A 19,548-nucleotide genomic window follows, 5' to 3' on the forward strand; every position below is an offset into this window, starting at 1 on the left:
GGTCTTGTCTCACAGTGCCAGTGGTTTGTTGTGAGCTCGGATATAAAATAAAATAACATGGTTACATTCGGTTATAATATAGATTTTTTTTGTCAGGTGAAAAACACTTCATTTTTTTTGTTCCTGGGTAATAAATGTTATTTCCTAATTGCTTATGCCTCAAAACTACAGAAAATGGCTATTATCCCCACAAATTTTGCTTTTGTGCCTAGAGCAGTGATATTTTGAAATTTACCTATTTTCCAGAACATTCCAGACAGATATTCTTAGTTTTTTTCGGTAAAGTCACGTAGGTAAAAACATTAAAATTAATAAAAGTAAAATAAAATAAAAATCACGACGTTTCAGAGGCAACACAAACCTCCGTCTTCAGTCTGGAAGCTACCCACATGCCAAATTTCAAGTGTGTTGCATTTTGGGAAGTATGCTAAACATTTAGAACAGACACACACATTCACAAATTTCCATTTTATATATAAACAGTTCACCTAAACACAGCAGAGGAATTAACCTTTTATTGAAAAATAAAGATTAAAAAAGTATGGCTCTGTCCAAAAACATAGAATGTTAGCATGCCCAGTTTTTAGGCAAAAATAATTGTGAAACGTTCCACTTTAAGGTGCAGCAAGGTGGCCTTAGAGGAACCTAGCAATGACTGCAATGCAGAATGAGGGCTGTGTACCAAATCTAAGTGGGGTACCTGTGAATGAATCACCCTATATATGTACAATGTGTGTCCATGAATTACAAACACAACTTCCTCCGGTGATGATCAGATGCACAACGAAACTTCACCCATCCCCTCCTGTAGCACAGGGGACCCGACACTAGATCCAAACAACGAGACCCCCCCCCTAGGACCCCAGCGATCATTAAACTTAACATGTTTACAACAATCATAAGTCAACAATTATAATAAGCGCAATTCCCAGTAAGATTCCCCAAACCTTCAGAGTAACATATTACATAGTCTCATGCAGATGAAGCAAAGGGTTTGGGTGACACTAAGGTTTATGGGTAGAGGTAGAGGGCTAGGTTAGAGTTGGGGTTAGAGTTGGGGCTAGAGTTGGGGTTAGAGTTGTTGGGGTTTGTTCCCTGACACTGCTTAGGGGGTCCCCTTGCACCAGAAACCCCGTACCGTTAACAGAGCCGACAGCCAGGCTACGAGTTGTACACAAAACCGCGAGTACATCTTATACATGTTCTACGTTGCATACGCGTTACATATACAAGTGGAATTAAAATCTCCACAGCCACCCTCATCCCCACCACCACCACATACCCTTTTCCAAACACAGGGGACTCGAAACGCGTCAAATGTTCGGAAGTGGTTGGGAATGTAACAAACACGCATTGGCACCGACGCACACACACGTGTAACTCCAAAGACAAAGATCCCCTTTATAGCCTTAACAGACTGTTGGAGCAAGTGCTGTCAGCGAGCACCTATGACGGCCAGCACGGCACACGATGGGGTCGTTGGCCACCACCACGCCCGGCTGCCTTTGTCTCCCTCGGGGCGATGTTTACACATCGCACCGGGTACTTATTTTAGGCCAAGTCAACCTCGGGGAGGGCCAGGTTCGGTTCAGATAATCGTCACCGGTGTTGGCCGTTAGCGGAAATCGAACTCGGTCGTCGGGTTTTTAGTGCAGCGCGCTAACCACTCGACGACCGCACGCATCGGTGCACGCACACACTGCATGTGCACCCACGTGCGTGCGTGCTCAACATCACACCCGCACACAAGCATGGACGCACACACTCATACACACGTGGAGAAGCTCACACACTCGCACTCGTGCACAACTCTGCACATACACAATAAAACAATCACAAGCATGTCTGGGTAGCTGCCTGCACAGAATGGCAACTTCCCCTCTCCATGTATTCATCGTTGGATGCAGTGGCCAGGTGGCTCGGAGGGTCAATGCATTAAGCCGGCATCACTGAGAAAATAGATTCTGATCCCAACAGTGTAGCGGCCAGGCCAGGCCACAAATGATTGCGGACAAAATAAATAAAATAAAAATTTGTTCTGGACTTAATTTGGCAAGGTTCCAGCTCTGAGAATCACAAAGCGCAGTTTGACCGTCATGCACCGCCCTGCAAACGTTCTGCATGGATTCTCCATCTCATGGCCATGCCATGTATTTTTTTGGGTAAATATTTGTGTTTTATAATCACAAGGACAAAGACCCCCCCCCCCGGTATAGCCTGAATAGACTTTTGGGGCAAGTGCTGTTGGCGTGCACCGATGAAGGCCGGCACGGCACACGAGAGGGTGGGTGGCCAGCACCATGCCCAACCACCTTTGTCTTTTCAAGTGGCAATGTTTACACATTGACACCAGGTATCCATTTGAAGCCGAGTCAACCTAGGGGACGCCTACGACCAGTTCAGATAATCGCCACTGGTGTTAGCCATGAGCGGGAATCAAATTCTGGTTGCCGGGTTCGTATCGCAGCGCACTTATCGCTGCGCCATGGCTCCCCACACACGCGCACACGTACGCATGCACACACGGATCTAAAAAAATCACACGCAGGCACAAACTTCTCCAACACCCCTCGGTGACTTGACACCTCCCGACCCCCGTCACACGAGGGTAAAGTCCCGACTGCTCCCCGCGCCGTTGCGGGCAGGTGCCGCGTACCCATTAGGGGGCTCCCCGGACCCCCCGCGTGAGGGCTCCGGCGAAACCCCCGGACGCAGGACGATCCCCCCGCCCCCTCTTCCCGCCGTGCCCTGCTGGGCCCCGGAGTACCCGGGGTACCCGGGGTACCCCAGCACGGAGCCCCCTGCGCCCCCGCCGCCCCCCCGCTCTGCCGTTGCTCCCCGTCGACTCGGGGATGGTGGAGAGGCGGACGTCGCCCGCGGCGACGGCGTGGCCCGGGCCCGGCCCAAACGAGACGGTGGGGCCTCCTCGCCTGGAGGTGGTGGCGGCGATGGGGGTGGCGGCGCCGGTGGTGGAGGAGGAGCGCACGGAGCTCTGGGCGGAGCCGCGGGCCGCGTGGAGCGCGGACTTGGTGGCGGCGACGGAGGAGCGGCTGGAGGTGCGGCTGGAGGGACGCAGGCCCAGGGCGGAGCGGATCGAGCCGGCGGAGAGCGGGTTGTAGCGCGGCGGGTGGCACGAGTAGACGGTGAAGCGGTCGGGCGGCATCGCCGACACCATGGAGGAGCGCACGCTGCCGGACGCGGAGCGCGGAGCCGCCACGTCCTCGCTGCGCACACACACAGCCCCACTGTACCGTTAGCAGATTGCTACTAAAAGCAGTTGCACCGTTCAATTCCGTTCGTCCAGGCGAGTAGTATTCAATCACATTTTTCTTTGGTTCTTTTCGGTTAAGTCACGTCTAAAAATAAAATAATAAATTAATTTATTATTTTATTTTATTATTTAATATATCCCGTAAGAAACGTCGCATCGAATAAATGTGATTGAATCTTAATTTAGGAGCTTTCGTGACTGCAGGAATTATTCTTTGGTTCTTTTCGGTTAAGTCACGTCTAAAAATAAAATAATAAATTAATTTATTATTTTATTTTTAGACGTGACTTATAAAATAATAAATTAATTTATAATTAATTAATTTATTATTTTATTTTTAGACGTGACTTAACCGAAAAGAACCAAAGAATAATTCCTGCAGTCACGAAAGCTCCTAAATTAAGATTCAATCACATTTATTCGATGCGACGTTTCTTACGGGATATATTAAGCGAAACATATATAGATACACAAAGACTGTTGGGGCAAGTGCTGTTAGCGAGCACCTATGAAGGCCGGCACGGCACACGAGGGGGTGGGTGGTCAACACCACGCACGACCGCCTTGGTCTCCCTAGTGGCGATGATTCCACACCGCACCAAGTACTCATTTGAGACCGAGTCGACCGAGGAGGGGCCCAGGAACGGTTCAGGTAATCGTCACCTGTTCTTAGCCGTGAGCGGGAATCGAACTCGGGTCACCGGGTTCATAGCGCAGCCCGCTACCCGCTACCCGAGGGCTCCCCACACGTGCGTGCCCCCCCCATGCCGACGAGGTGTCGCGTCTCACTGGATTTCGTTCATGATCTCCTCCTCCTCGCGCCGCTTGCGTCTCCGCCGGCAGCAGCAGCAGCAGCAGAGCAGAAGCAGCAGCAGCAGCGCCAGCAGCGCCAACGCCCCAAGCACGATGCCAGCGATGGCACCGGCGCTGAGAGTTCCTGCACAGACACAACACGGCCACCGCATGAACCACACCGCGTCACGAATGGGTGATGGTGTTGGTTACGGCATTGGTGATGTTAGGGATGCAGTGTGCGTGATGTTGTTGGTGATGGTGTTGGTGTTGGTGGTGATGGTGGCGATGGTGTTGGTGGTGATGGTGGCGATGGTGGTGATGGTGATGGTGTTGGTAGTGTTGCTGGCGATGGTGGTGTTGGTGGCGATGGCGGCACTCACTGTTAGTGATGGCCACAGCCATGACGCACGTCTCGGAGCCGACGCGGTTCTGTGCGGTGCAGCGGTACGTGCCGCTGTCATCCTGCGTCAGGTTCCGCAGCATCAGCGTCCCCAGGACGGCATCTACAGCAACATCGAGATCAACAGCATCAACATCATCCTCAAGATCCTCGACCTCGACATCATCATCATTATCAACAATCGTAATCTCCATCTATCCCATGCCCGTGTGCCTCTCTGTACCAGCGTGTCTCCCCGTGCCCCTGCATGTCTCGCTGTGCCCCCACGTCCCTACGTCCATGGTCCCTGTGTTTCACCATGTGTCTCCACGTATCCCCCCATATCTCTCCTTGTCTCCGCGTATCTCCCCATGTCTCCCCATGTCTCCCAATGTCCCTGCATATCTCCCCGTATGTCGCCGCATCTCCCCGTGTCCCCGCGTATCTCCACGTGTCTCCCCATGTCACCCCATGTCAATCCATGTCAACCCGTGGCCCCCGTGTCTCCGCGTGTTTCCCTCCCGTGTCCCCGTACCCGCCGTGGCCTTGGCTGGCAGGGCCCCACCGAGGCGCTCCCACACGTAGAGGAGCGGCGAGGAACCCGCGGAGGAGGCGCAGGACAGCGTCACATCCTTCCCCAGCTCCGAGACCCCCGCCGTTGTGCACATCGGTGCCGTGGGCCGCGCTGCACACACACACACGGGTACATGGGCACACAAAGACAAAGATCCCCCATAAAGCCTTAACGGATTGTTGGGGCAAATACTGTTAGTGAGTAGCACCTATAAAGGTCGGCACGGGACACGAAGGGGTGGGTGGGTGACCAGCACCACGCCCGACCGGCTTTGTCTTCCCAGTGTCGATGTTTACACATCGCATCAGGTACTCATTTGAGGCTGAGTCGACCTAGGAGAGAAGGCCCAGGACCGGTTCAGATAATCGTCACTGGTGTTGGCCATGAGCGGGAATCGAACTTGGGTCGTCAAGTTTGCAGCACAGTGCACTAACTCCGACCCTACCGCTCCCCACATGTACACACACACACAACAGCAACAATCGCCATTCGCCACGAAGTGGCGGCGACATCATCACGGCGCTGCGCCAGGCTGTCGAACGCCCGCTGGCAGGTCACGGGACAGACCCAGGTGCCATGGATTGACTGAGATGACTGGCCGATGCACCACCTGTGCCCCCGACTGTGCCAACACACACACACACACGGATGGGTACAACCACCGCCGTTTCCCCTCCAAGGATCCCCTTGGTCCCCGTGGGTCCCCGTGGGTCCCCTTGGCCGCCGTACCGAGCACACTGAGCTGGATGCGCTGCCGGTCGATGCCCGGCGCCTTCTTCACTTTGCACTCGTAGGTGGCGCTGTCGCCCGCTTGCAGCGACGCGATGAGCACCGTCGCGTTGCCCTGCGCCACGTTGCCCGCAAACGACACACGCCCGCGCAGCGACGCCATCTGGGTGAACACCTCGCCCCCCTGGCTGGAAATCACCTGGCCAGGGGGTTCCCGAGGGTGGGCGGTGTGGGGGGGGGAGACAGAGAGGAAGGGGATAGAGGGTACACGTGGGTTAGTTGGCCTCGGGGTATGCGTGCAGAGGTTTGCGTGGGAGTCAGGGGGTAGGGGCTTCGTGTGCGAGGGGGGAGGCGAATGGGTGGGGGGGCACGGGGGTACCATGCTGTCCCTCTGGTTGGTGTCGGGGTTGTCGATGGTCCACTCCACGTCGAGGACGCCCGTGTCGCCCGCGTCCACTGTGAAGCTGCAGTCGAGCGTAGCCACCTGGCCCAGCGCGCGCTCCACACGCGGCGTTGCCGACGTCACCGTCACGCACACGCAGCGGCCTGCGAGCGCACACAAAGGTCCCCCGTATAGCCGTGACTGACTGCTGGGCCAAGTGCTGTGAGCGGGCAGCACCTGTGAAGGCCGGCACGGCGCACGAGGGAGGGGGGGGTGTGGGTGGCGAGGACCACACCCGGCAGCCTTTATCACCTGAGGCCGAGTGCACACACATACACCGCCCACACGCGCACAAATACACACACACACTCCACTTTGCGTACACACCTGCACGCACACGTGTGTGTGTGTGTGTGTCCGTACATCGTCACTCGAGTGATCGAGGGGGATTGTATTGTTGTTCCAATGTCAGAACGAGTCTCTCCCAGGGTCCACACCACTCACACGTGGCGACCGTAACACATGGCCCGCTCGCACATTCACCTGCTGAATCACCCACCCGGTGGCTACTACGATGATGATGATGATTCTTGTAGTGATGATGATGATGAAGTAACACCAGCAGCATTTGTTAAACAGGCCTAACGCTGCTGAGACCCAGACGGTCGAAACCGGTCCAGGGTAGTGCTCACTTAAACAACTGCTGCCAGATGATAACGGCTGTGGTGAGCCAATAGGGCGATGCATTGAAACAATATTCGTGTTTACGTCTGGGTGCGCAGAACATAGTTCTGCTTACACACACACATATCTTTACGCAGAGCCAGTTAGGCCAGCACACAAATTCTCCACATTTTTCCAAGAGATGTTTCATAAAGCCCCGCCTGTCATCGCCCCCACCCCACCCACCGCACCAGTTCCCCGCGACACATTCTTGTGTCCGTGCTCCGAGATGAAGTGACGTCTTCGGTGCAATTTCTCTGTAGGTGTCATCTCTGTGGGTGTCATCTCTGTGTGGGTGTCATCTCTATGGTGGTGGTGCTTATGTTACTGTTTGCCACGCGGAAAATCATCCTTAGATATTGAGTTGGCCGACAATTTAACCACCGGAGGCATCACGAGTCTCAGCATCAGCACGAGCACGCGAGACACGGGCGTGACCCACATGGAGAACACACAGCACACACACACACAGCACACACACACACAGCACACACACACACAGCACACACACACACACAGCACACACACACACACACAGCACACACACACACACAGCACACACACACACACAACACACACACACACAGCACACACGCACAACAATACACGTGGGTAGCAACACACACAGCACACACACACACAGCACACACACACACAGCACACACACACAAAGAACAACAATACACGTGGGTAGCAACACACACAGCACACACACAGCACACACACACACAGCACACACACACAGAGAACAACAATACACGTGGGTAGCAACACACACAGCACACACACACACAGAGAACAACAATACACGTGGGTAGCAACACACACAGCACACACACACACACAGAGAACAACAATACACGTGGGTAGCAACACACACAGCACACACACACAAAGAACAACAATACACGTGGGTAGCAACACACACAACACACACAGCACATATATATACCAATACGCAGCACCAATACACAGCACACATATAGCACATACATATATAGAGAAGACACACATAGCAGAGTATACAATCTCACATTACACATAGTATATACATCTATACACAGAACGAACACAAAGTAAAATACACATAGCATACATATACTACTCTATAGGAGGCACGCATAGCGCACACACAATACACACAAACCACAAACATAGCACACATAGTATCAAGACACACGAAATGCGTGACACACTTTACTTATGTTCAGTAAATAATCCAGGAGAGCCAAACCGAGTCGCTTGACTCTTTCTCAGGAGGGCCCTGCCGCTGATGCTGCTACTTGGGGTGTTGATTTGCAAGATGCTGTCAGACAATTAACGATGACTTGTGTTTGTTATTTCACATGCAGGCAAAACCGGAGCACCCGGAAAAAACCCATCCCCGTACAGATGGACACAGATGGCGAGGAGTCCATTTGCTGTAGCGCCTTCTCGTGGCGAGGAGCCAGGGTACGGCTCCTCTTCGACGTGCACAGGAAGGGAGTTTCACAACCCATCTGAGTGTGACCCACCAACCCACGCTGCTGCTGCTGCTGCCTGCACAGCACTGGAGCAGACAGCCACGTGCAGCGGCACAGCCATCACCGCTAGAACCACAGAGACAAAGATCCTCCCCCGTGTAGCCTTGACGGGGAAGTGCTGTTAGCCAGCACCTATAAGCACGACTCACGAGGGGGTGGGGGGTGTCCGGCACCACGCCTGGCACGAGGTCTGACGAAAGAATTGGGGCGGCCCGAACGCGAGTCGGAGCACCTGCGGGACTTTGCACCTGTGGTTGTGTGTGTGTGTCCGTCTCCTTGTGTGCGTCTTCGCGTGCGTGCGTGCGTGCCTGTGTGTGCATCTCTGTATGTATCCATTGAGTATCTGTCCGTGCATCTCTCTATCTGTGTATCTGGTTATGTTTCTCCGTGTGCATCTCTGTGTGTATGTGTATATATCTGTGTCTGTATCTGTGTGTGTCTGTTCACTCGTGTATATTAAAGCGGATGAGCTCTCGCTAGAATGAGCAGAGACGGAATGAGCGCGGTTCCAAAGGGCTGGGGGTAGTGAGGCGGTGAGGGTGAGGAGGTGGTGAGGGTGATGGTGAGGAGGTGGTGAGGGTGAGGGTGAGGAGGCGGTGAGGGTGATGGTGAGGAGGCGGTGAGGGTGATGGTGAGGAGGCGGTGAGGGTGATGGTGAGGAGGCGGTGAGGGTGAGGGTGAGGGGGCGGTGAGGGTGAGGGTGAGGAGGTGGTGAGGGTGATGGTGAGGAGGCGGTGAGGGTGAGGGTGAGGAGGCGGTGAGGGTGATGGTGAGGAGGCGGTGAGGGTGAGGGTGAGGAGGCGGTGAGGGTGATGGTGAGGAGGCGGTGAGGGTGAGGGTGAGGAGGTGGTGAGGGTGATGGTGAGGAGGCGGTGAGGGTGAGGGTGAGGAGGCGGTGAGGGTGATGGTGAGGAGGCGGTGAGGGTGATGGTGAGGAGGCGGTGAGGGTGAGGGTGAGGGGGCGGTGAGGGTGAGGGTGAGGAGGCGGTGAGGGTGATGGTGAGGAGGTGGTGAGGGTGATGGTGAGGAGGCGGTGAGGGTGAGGGTGAGGAGGTGGTGAGGGTGATGGTGAGGAGGCGGTGAGGGTGATGGTGAGGAGGCGGTGAGGGTGAGGGTGAGGAGGCGGTGAGGGTGATGGTGAGGAGGCGGTGAGGGTGATGGTGAGGGGGCGGTGAGGGTGATGGTGAGGAGGCGGTGAGGGTGATGGTGAGGAGGTGGTGAGGGTGATGGTGAGGAGGTGGTGAGGGTGATGGTGAGGGGCGGTGAGGGTGATGGTGAGGAGGCGGTGAGGGTGAGGGTGAGGAGGTGGTGAGGGTGATGGTGAGGAGGTGGTGAGGGTGAGGAGGTGGTGAGGGTGATGGTGAGGAGGCGGTGAGGGTGATGGTGAGGAGGCGGTGAGGGTGATGGTGAGGAGGCGGTGAGGGTGATGGTGAGGAGGCGGTGAGGGTGATGGTGAGGAGGCGGTGAGGGTGATGGTGAGGAGGCGGTGAGGGTGATGGTGAGGAGGTGGTGAGGGTGATGGTGAGGAGGCGGTGAGGGTGAGGGTGAGGAGGCGGTGAGGGTGATGGTGAGGAGGTGGTGAGGGTGAGGGTGAGGAGGCGGTGAGGGTGATGGTGAGGAGGCGGTGAGGGTGATGGTGAGGAGGTGGTGAGGGTGAGGAGGTGGTGAGGGTGAGGGTGAGGAGGCGGTGAGGGTGAGGGTGAGGAGGCGGTGAGGGTGAGGGTGAGGAGGCGGTGAGGGTGAGGGTGAGGAGGCGGTGAGGGTGATGGTGAGGAGGTGGTGAGGGTGAGGGTGAGGAGGCGGTGAGGGTGATGGTGAGGAGGCGGTGAGGGTGATGGTGAGGAGGCGGTGAGGGTGAGGAGGCGGTGAGGGTGATGGTGAGGAGGCGGTGAGGGTGAGGAGGTGGTGAGGGTGATGGTGAGGAGGTGGTGAGGGTGAGGAGGTGGTGAGGGTGAGGGTGAGGAGGTGGTGAGGGTGATGGTGAGGGGCGGTGAGGGTGATGGTGAGGAGGCGTTGAGGGTGACGGTGAGGGTGACGGTGACGGGAGGCGGGGAGGAGACGGTGAGGGTGAGGGTGAGGAGGTGGTGAGGGTGATGGTGAGGGGCGGTGAGGGTGATGGTGAGGAGGCGGTGAGGGTGAGGAGGTGGTGAGGGTGATGGTGAGGGGCGGTGAGGGTGATGGTGAGGAGGTGGTGAGGGTGATGGTGAGGGGCGGTGAGGGTGATGGTGAGGAGGCGGTGAGGGTGAGGAGGTGGTGAGGGTGATGGTGAGGAGGCGGTGAGGGTGACGGTGAGGGGAGGCGGTGAGGAGACGGTGAGGGTGATGGTGAGGGGCGGTGAGGGGCGGTGAGGGTGATGGTGAGGGGGCGGTGAGGTTGATGGTGAGGAGGCGGTGAGGGTGACGGTGAGGGTGATGGTGAGGGGCGGTGAGGGTGATGGTGAGGGGAGGCGGTGAGGAGACGGTGAGGGTGATGGTGAGGAGACGGTGAGGGTGATGGTGAGGGGCGGTGAGGGTGATGGTGAGGGGGCGGTGAGGGTGATGGTGAGGGGCGGTGAGGGTGACGGTGAGGGGGCGGTGAGGGTGACGGTGAGGGGGCGGTGAGGGTGATGGTGAGGGGGCGGTGAGGGTGATGGTGAAGGGGCGGTGAGGGTGATGGTGAGGGGGCGGTGAGGGTGACGGTGAGGGGGCGGTGAGGGTGATGGTGAAGGGGCGGTGAGGGTGATGGTGAGGGGGCGGTGAGGGTGATGGTGAGGGGGCGGTGAGGGTGATGGTGAGGGGGCGGTGAGGGTGATGGTGAGGAGGCGGTGAGGGTGACGGTGAGGGGCGGTGAGGGTGATGGTGAGGGGGCGGTGAGGGTGATGGTGAGGGGCGGTGAGGGTGACGGTGAGGGGGCGGTGAGGGTGACGGTGAGGGGCGGTGAGGGTGACGGTGAGGGGGCGGTGAGGGTGACGGTGAGGGGGCGGTGAGGGTGACGGTGAGGGGGCGGTGAGGGTGATGGTGAGGGGGCGGTGAGGGTGATGGTGAGGGGGCGGTGAGGGTGATGGTGAGGGGGCGGTGAGGGTGATGGTGAGGGGGCGGTGAGGGTGATGGTGAGGGGGCGGTGAGGGTGATGGTGAGGGGGCGGTGAGGGTGATGGTGAGGGGGCGGTGAGGGTGATGGTGAGGGGGCGGTGAGGGTGATGGTGAGGGGGTGGTGAGGGTGATGGTGAGGGGGCGGTGAGGGTGATGGTGAAGGGGCGGTGAGGGTGATGGTGAGGGGGCGGTGAGGGTGATGGTGAGGGGGCGGTGAGGGTGATGATGAGGGGGCGGTGAGGGTGATGGTGAGGGGCGGTGAGGGTGATGGTGAAGGGGCGGTGAGGGTGATGGTGAGGGGCGGTGAGGGTGATGGTGAAGGGGCGGTGAGGGTGATGGTGAGGGGGCGGTGAGGGTGATGGTGAGGGGGCGGTGAGGGTGATGGTGAAGGGGCGGTCAGGGTGATGGTGAGGGGGCGGTGAGGGTGATGGTGAGGGGGCGGTGAGGGTGATGGTGAGGGGGCGGTGAGGGTGATGGTGAGAAGGCGGTGAGGGTGACGGTGAGGGGGCGGTGAGGGTGACGGTGATGGTGAGGGGGTGGTGAGGTGAGGTGGTGATGATTAGGTGGAGGTGAGGGGGTGGTGAGGGTGTGGTGTTTGGCCTGGGTGTAAAGATTATAAGGAACATGACCCCCGGGCTAATAACACACCCACCCAGCCACTCACACGCTCAGCACACAACACCCACCCAGCCACTCACACGCTCAGCACACAGAGACCAGCATCCCTGCTACAGCACCCGCTTGCTGTTACGGTAAGGGATGTCGGTCAGCATCCATTAAAGCCAGTACGGTACGCCCGGCCGCCTTTGTCTCCCCAATGCTGCATGGCAACTTGCTGGGGGGGGGTAACCACACAGTCGTACGGTCACTGTGGTAACCACATACCAGCATAGCAACGGGGGGGGGGGATAACCACACAAGCGTGGTGAGAGGCCGGAGATTCCAAAGGAGAGAGAGAGAGAATTCCAGCTCAAGAATGACAACAACAACAACAGCAGCAGCAAGACGACGACGCGGGTCTCCATGCGGCGCGCGCTTCACCACGGACCGGTCTGGGGCCGGCATCCTGGGGAACCGGTTTAGTGGAGCGGGGGGGGGGGCTGCTCGGGGGTAGGGAGGGGCAACGGGGGCCGAGGGGGGGGGTACCGAGCAAGGGGTGGAGAAACAATTCCACATTCCCGTGGCGGAGTCAGTCCATCTTGAGCGCAACTCCGGCAGGCTGCACGCGGTTTGCACTTTAATGATTGATCAGAAGACCCGCGGTGGTGCGGTGGCAGTGGTGGTCTAGCAACTGCGCGCATTCGTCAACCACGCTGCGTGGCTTTAAAGGGAAATGCAAGCGGCAGATATCTCGTAGGCCAGAGATTTAGCCGGAGACTAACCTCGCTTGATATATCTGGCCTCTCTGCGCTATCAAGGGTCGTTGCCCGAAACGTCGCCTATTTTATGTTATTTCTCAGTCAGTCTTTTTGGCGAATGTACCGAGTTTTAATTGTATTAACTTCGGATAAATGATGCCGATGATGATGCCATGAGTGGGGATGATGGTTGTGATGATGTTGCTGATTGTGGCTGTGATTGATGATGATAATGGCGGTGATGGAAGTGATGGTGGAGGTATAAGGGATTGTGGTGGTGATTATGAATTATGTGGTGATAATGAATGATGTGGTGGTGATTATGAATGATGTGGTGATGATTATGAATGATGTGGTGATGATTATGAATGATGTGGTTATGATTATGATGTGGTGGTGATTACGAATGATGTGGTGATGATGATCGTGAAGGTGGTGATGATGGTGGTGATAATGAATGATGTAGTCATGATGAGAGACTTGTAATAGCTGGTGGTGGTGATCATGGCCGTGGCAAGGGAGTTATTGTAAATCACAGAGCCGCGTTATTTGCCAGCGAGTCCCGGGTGCCTGTGACGCTGATGCATAACGCGACAGAGACGAGACGCCCTCCCTGCTCGACACGGGGATTCTCGCTCGTCCAACAAAACGAACACGTAGCACTTTACACTTTCGTGACTGCAGGAATTCACATTCTTTGGTTCTTTCGGTAAAGTCACGTAGATAGAAAAAATAAAAATAAATAAAGTTTTTCACTTTATTTGTATTTTTTTTATTAGTCACGAAAATCGAAAAAAATATTTAAAAAATTGTTCTTCAATTTATTATTATTCTTTTTACTATCTACGTGACTACCGAAAGAACCAAAGAATACGCAGCACAATGTCCATTAAGCCGAGTTGTTGGGCATGGCGCTGTTGACGATGACCTTTGAGGTACAAATAACCCACTGTGAACAAAACATTTTCCTCATTAAAACATTGTTACGGGATTTGTGTGTGCGTGGAGATGGGAATTCCCTTCTCCATTCCATGATTTTTCAAGTCGAGTTGAGGTGCGTTTCTTTATTAGATACCGATCATATTTTGGCGGCAAAACGAATAATTGGCGGGGTAAATTACGTCGTTTTGAAAGGACGATTGGCGGGGAGTGAGGGCACTCAGCCCATCGTCTCATCGCGACGACGACGACGATGATGTTGATGATGTTGATGATGTTGACGGCTCCATGCTGCTGATGTTGATGGTGGTGGTGGCTGAGTCATTGCCGAGTGTGGAGGTGAAACTCCCTCGCCACGCCCGTCGCCTCCACACCTCGGCTCGCACTCACCGACGCACATTGCTAATCACCGCGACCGAGGAATGTAATATCATCGATACATTCTATACAAACACGTCATATACGCAGCCTATTTATAGACTGCATATAGAATATTTATAGATGAGAAACGGGGGTAGCTGCCACGGCGGTGGTGTCATGGTGACCACCCAGCAACCAACTACCCCCTCCACTAAACCCGCAGTGACCAACGCGGGGAAGTATGGACAAAGACCGCCCGTGTAGCATTTGGCAGACCCTTGGGGCAAGTGCTGTTAGCGAGCAGCACCTATGACGGGGTAGGTGTGAGGACAACCCCACGCCTGCCCGGCCGCCTTTGTCTCCCCGTGTTGATGTTTACTACAGACCGCTCCATGCATGAGCCCTTCTAAGACTGAGACGACGACGACGACGACGTGTGGTAACAACCTCCCCTCGATGAGCGTCGTGGGTTGCCGGGCTGTAGAACACAGCAGCTGTTATTGTTGTTGAACTTGCATCTTCACACACAGCGCGATATCGTCGTGGGCACCTCGCTGGGAGTTGTTGTGCACACGACTCATCATCACGCCGCGGGGTATACACACACACCACGTGACATGCACACCACGTGACATGCACACCACGGGGTGTGCACACCACGTGGTGTGTATACGGTCCCTTCTACCGCGGTCTACCGAGACTAAATCCATAGGGCACAGCTGCGTCCGCTTAACACAGACACCGGCACTGCTGATGAGACTCAGGGAAGACGAAACCGGTAAGAAATAGCGTGGGAAGACATCAGCTGCAGCAGCTACAGCAGCTACAGCTGATGACCGAGGAGGAGTTAGAGATGATGATAATGATTATGGGGATACAGTATAATAATGATAGCGATGATTACAATGTGGAGGAGATCAAGATAATTTGACAGCCGTATACATTAACAAGTTATGCGTCTGCAGTGGCCCTTCCCCAAGACAACGTGCCACACGGACATGGGTTTAACAATGCCTCGGCGCTGCCGACACTCCGGGAAGGCAAACCCCATCCGTGTGCTTTGCTGCATAAAACAAATGTTGCGTGGCAACTCTTTGGCTCGGAAAGCCGAAATTCTGGCCGAGGGAGTCGCCTGTGGATGCACTGCTGGAACGAGAGAGGCCGAGAGAGAGAGAGATGAGCAGTCCCCCAACTCATCAGCTGCAGCAGCAGCCTCCCGCACACATCAGCATTGAGGCATCGGGCTCTCATCTCCTGGTCACAACCATGCTCACTCAGCCAGTACTGTGAACTCCACATTCATATGGCCGGCAGGGTGGGAATTATATATAGAGGACGCCCACTTCTGATCTTCCCCCACAATGTAGTATCTATTTTATCGGCCACAGGGGGAGTGAGGATGGGCTGACAGTGAACGGCCCCCAAACAAACAGGAGTTGAACTCGCAACCTTTCGCCTCCGGGTTGGCTGCGCCGCAGCTGCGGGACACCGCAGTGGCGAGAGAGGGAACCGATCTCGGCTTCGAGAGCCTCGCTGAGCATGGGATTCAACCCCCAGACAGGACGAGGAGGAGGGGGGGGCTAGTAGTGGGACGAGGAGGAGTGGGACGAGGTGGAGGTGGAGTGGGACGCTCACGCACCGTGATTAATGGAAGTGGCAGCCCACGGCTGGAAGCTAAATCGTCAGGGCCCACTAAGCTCACGGAGATCTCGGATTCAAAAATCAACTGGAGTCAGAGCACAACATAGAGCCAGAGTAATATAGAACGCGAGTTGATGATCATCTCTCTCATATCTCTGTCCTGTCGGTCTCTCGTGTCACTACTGCATCTTTTGGCATCTCGCTTGAACGTTTATAAGTTGCAACTCTCCCTCCCTGCTTAGAGCTTGCAGCACCGTGGATAGTTGGTCAACACAGTGAGAATATTTATACTCGAGGAATCCGATGAGCTATAAAGCTCATTTTCACACATTTCCAGTTGGGGCACGGGGTCAGAACGTTTCTACAACGAACAATACAAAAACACGACACAAGTGCAAAGTATAGGAAAGGTATTCTTTAAGTCTTTCGGTAAAGTCACGTAGATAGGTTCAAAGAAAATAACAAAAATGTTGAACCTATCTACGTGACTTTACCGAAAGACCCAAAGAATATGAATTTCTGCAGTCACGAAAGCTTTAAGTCAAGATGTATAGGTTAGATGTAAACAAATCACTGAAATAATTAGTGGTTTTTGGTTTTTTATTTTTTATTCACTTTATTTTTATTTTTCTACACACAAATAAAACTGAACTATGTTTTATCTAATAATAAGGTAAGGCCCATCGAGCTAGCTATGAACTTATTTTCCAGAGGCGACTTGGCCACAAATAAAAGCTCAACAAAGTGTCGTGTCAGTGCGGGGGACCTGGTTCTAGGCTTTGACTGCAGGGAAGGTGAGCTCAGGCGAGGGGTCCAACGTAGGGGTCGGAGGGGGTCAACAGGTGGGGTCCGTGGGGCGAACCCCTTGCTCGCTTTGCCTCCATCGGGCTGCAGAGATCACCCCCATAACGCCACCATCACTCCAAGCGCCATCCATACCCCCACATCTCCCACTCTCCCCTACAGACCCCCATCCCTGCCGCTTCCCCGCCCCTCGCCAGGGAGGCAGTGGTGGAGCGGGACCCCGGGGGAGACCCCCTCCACGGAGACGGCGGCACTCACCCGACAGGAGGGAGAGGAGGAGCACGAGGACGGGGAGGGAGACGCGGGCAGCTGGCACGTCCATGATCCCCGACTCGCCCACTCCTCTCCACGGACCACGGGGTCTCCAATAATGATGGTGGGGGTGGTGGTGGCGGCGGGGATGTGATGATGGAGCTCACGTGGAACTGATGATGATGCAGCCTCTGAGTTGATGGTGTTCGGTGGGATTTGATAACGATGCTGATGCTTTCCTCGGGGAATCGACGACGACGACGATATTGCTGGTGACGGTGGTCGCGGGAACCTGCCGGCGACGTCGCTGGATGTGAAGCTCGGGACGACGCTGCAGGCGAAGACGGCCACGGCAACAGCGCATGTGACTCGCGCACTCAGCGAAGCCAAACATATGGGCGGGGGGAGGGGCGGGGAGAGGGGCGGGGGTGGGGGAGGGGCGGGGCTTGAGGGAGGAGGAGGGAGGGGCGCGTTTTGAGGGAGTTGAAGTTAAAGTTGCCACCTTTGAGATCTACGATTCGAGGGCGTTTCGTGAGAATATCTCTCACAGTAGCTGAAGAGGGGAACAGCTGCATCTAAACGCATCGTCTTCAGTGGTGTATAGCCGCCATTATTATTATTATTACGCAACTGACACAGAATCCGGGGCGGCTTTTCACGTCTTCGGGACGACTTACAGATTTCCCCAAGATTAGCGAGTGGACAATACCGGGAATGCCAGGAATCGGTGGCAAGTCGCCTTGGAGAGGCGGGGCTTAAGAGTTAGAAGGACGGGGCACCCCCTTGAGCCCCCCGCCCCCCTCCCCCCGGACCGCATCACTTCCTGCCACGGTTCAATTGTCCTGGGTGCAGTCACGTGGCGCGTATTATTGATGGCTGAATGCCTCCCGATGCCTCGTGTTTTGACCATACTTCACCACGCCGGTGAAGACGTGGGAAGGCCCAGGAGCTGTTCAGATATGACTCACCAGTGATGTTAGCCGTGACCGGGTGATCGAACACAGGTGGCCGGGTTCAAATCGCAGTCCACTAAAATGAGGTTAATATGATTACTCCGCTTGTTTTAGCCAATATAGCCTGAGTCTCAAGACACTTTTCAGGAGGGTACTGCCATGGTTTCGCAGCAGATAAGTCATGGTGCTGCTGCTATATGTGTGATCCCAATCGAGTGATTTGCAGGCGATGTCGGCATTGAGATGTCTAGCCAATACCGGGTCCTCTGTGGCGCGTGGGGGGGGTAGCTATGGGAGGATGAAACCGGAGGACCCGAAGGAACCCATCCAGAGCAGGGGCCGACAGATAAACCTTCACAGTCCACAGAGAGGGGCCCGAGCCGGGGATCGACGCTACCGCCACCCTTGCCGGTTCAGGCTGCAGCCATTCTTACTGTGCGGTGCACAGAGGCGGTTTCGGGGGTGGGGGTGGGGGAGCGTTTAGGAAACTTGGACCATCGTTTCAGCTGCCGCGCCCGGAGGTAGAATCCTGGCGCCATTGCGGCATGGCCCATCCCTGCACCGTGACAACCACGGGGCAAATGTCGCTGTTGCCGCCTTACGGCCAACGGCGGGTCATCTCAGCTGGCGTTGGAAATTCCACGTTCGTATGACGGGGACGGTTACACGTAAAGAGAGACGCGTGGTATTATTTGATGATTTTATTGCGCAGCGCGTAAATCAAAACGAACACACACCAACACAATGACGACTACTGCTGCAGCAGCAGCAGCAGCGGACTGAGCAGCAGGCAACGCGTGGCGGTGTCGTCGTGCCCACCACACGGGTTGTAATCACCGCTGTCGCTGTGTGTGTGATTGTTTATCGATTATGGTTAATGTTGATTGTTGTGGTATTTGTTGTGATCGTTAATGTTGTTATTGTGTTTGTCAGCACCCCCTGCCCCCCATATAATTATGTTTAAATTACACCACGTGGGGTAATGTTTGTCGTCCTTCCCCCGCACTTCCGATTACCACGGTTGGCTACGTGTGGTGCGAAAGAAGTTCAACACACAACATACATGTGCCACGTATTTAGTTGATTGTTCTTGCTGTTCGATTGTGATTTGGGTAATTTCTTTGGTAACTGTTTATACATTTTAGTGATATGCGTTGGTCTTGTTTTAATTTAATATTGTTCAGTTGTAAGTGTTTGTAATACATTTTGATATGAGCTGTTGCGGGGTATTGGGTCGTTCATTATTGCGCTGGTTACGTAATATATGGCCAAGATGCAGGTTGTTGTTGTGGTTGTTGTTGTGGTTGTTGTTGTGGTTGTTGTTGTGGTTGTTGTTTGGTTGTGCATCGCATTTTTGTTTGATCAGAATTCACAGCAGTCGCTCTATTAACCCGACATCAGAACACCTCCTCCGTCTCTCACGTTCGTATTGATACCTCGTTAAATAAAATCATCACGAACACCCTCACCGGGTCATCGTTGCAAACGAAGAGACTCGCATAGTGCAGAGCACGCACGTGGGAAGCCACGTGGCAAGGGCGCACGGCAGCCAATCGCGAACGAGGAGGCCGTGGTCGCGCCTACGCGCAAACCGTGCACGGAGCTAAAGCGCAGCGGGGGGGGGCTGCGAGGAGACGACTGTGCCCAACCCAGAGCCCCTCCCCCACAGCCCCTCCCCTCACCCCTCATGCATCCCGACAAAAGCCCTCCGTACCCCTCCCCCAGTCTGGACCCAACCCAGCGCCCCTCCTCCCATCCCCCATTAATTCCCCATAGCCCCCTCACCCCCTCCCCC

At 55.3% G+C, this 19,548-nt stretch overlaps 1 protein-coding gene across 1 annotated transcript; it reads right to left on the reverse strand.

Moving 5' to 3' along the window:
• Positions 1-614: 614 nt before the first annotated feature.
• Positions 615-17,178, reverse strand: LOC144943031 (coxsackievirus and adenovirus receptor homolog). The gene is given in 8 exon segments (XM_078870196.1): positions 615-2,820; positions 2,822-3,224; positions 4,061-4,208; positions 4,447-4,569; positions 4,981-5,130; positions 5,749-5,947; positions 6,128-6,294; positions 16,807-17,178. Coding segments are annotated over 8 exon segments (1,476 nt in total). The 5' UTR covers positions 16,871-17,178; the 3' UTR covers positions 615-2,598.
• Between the last annotated feature and the right edge of the window lie 2,370 nt (positions 17,179-19,548).

Source organism: Lampetra fluviatilis, chromosome 29 (assembly GCF_964198595.1).
Source record: "Lampetra fluviatilis chromosome 29, kcLamFluv1.1, whole genome shotgun sequence".
In the NCBI taxonomy this organism is placed as follows: Eukaryota; Metazoa; Chordata; class Hyperoartia; order Petromyzontiformes; family Petromyzontidae; genus Lampetra; species Lampetra fluviatilis.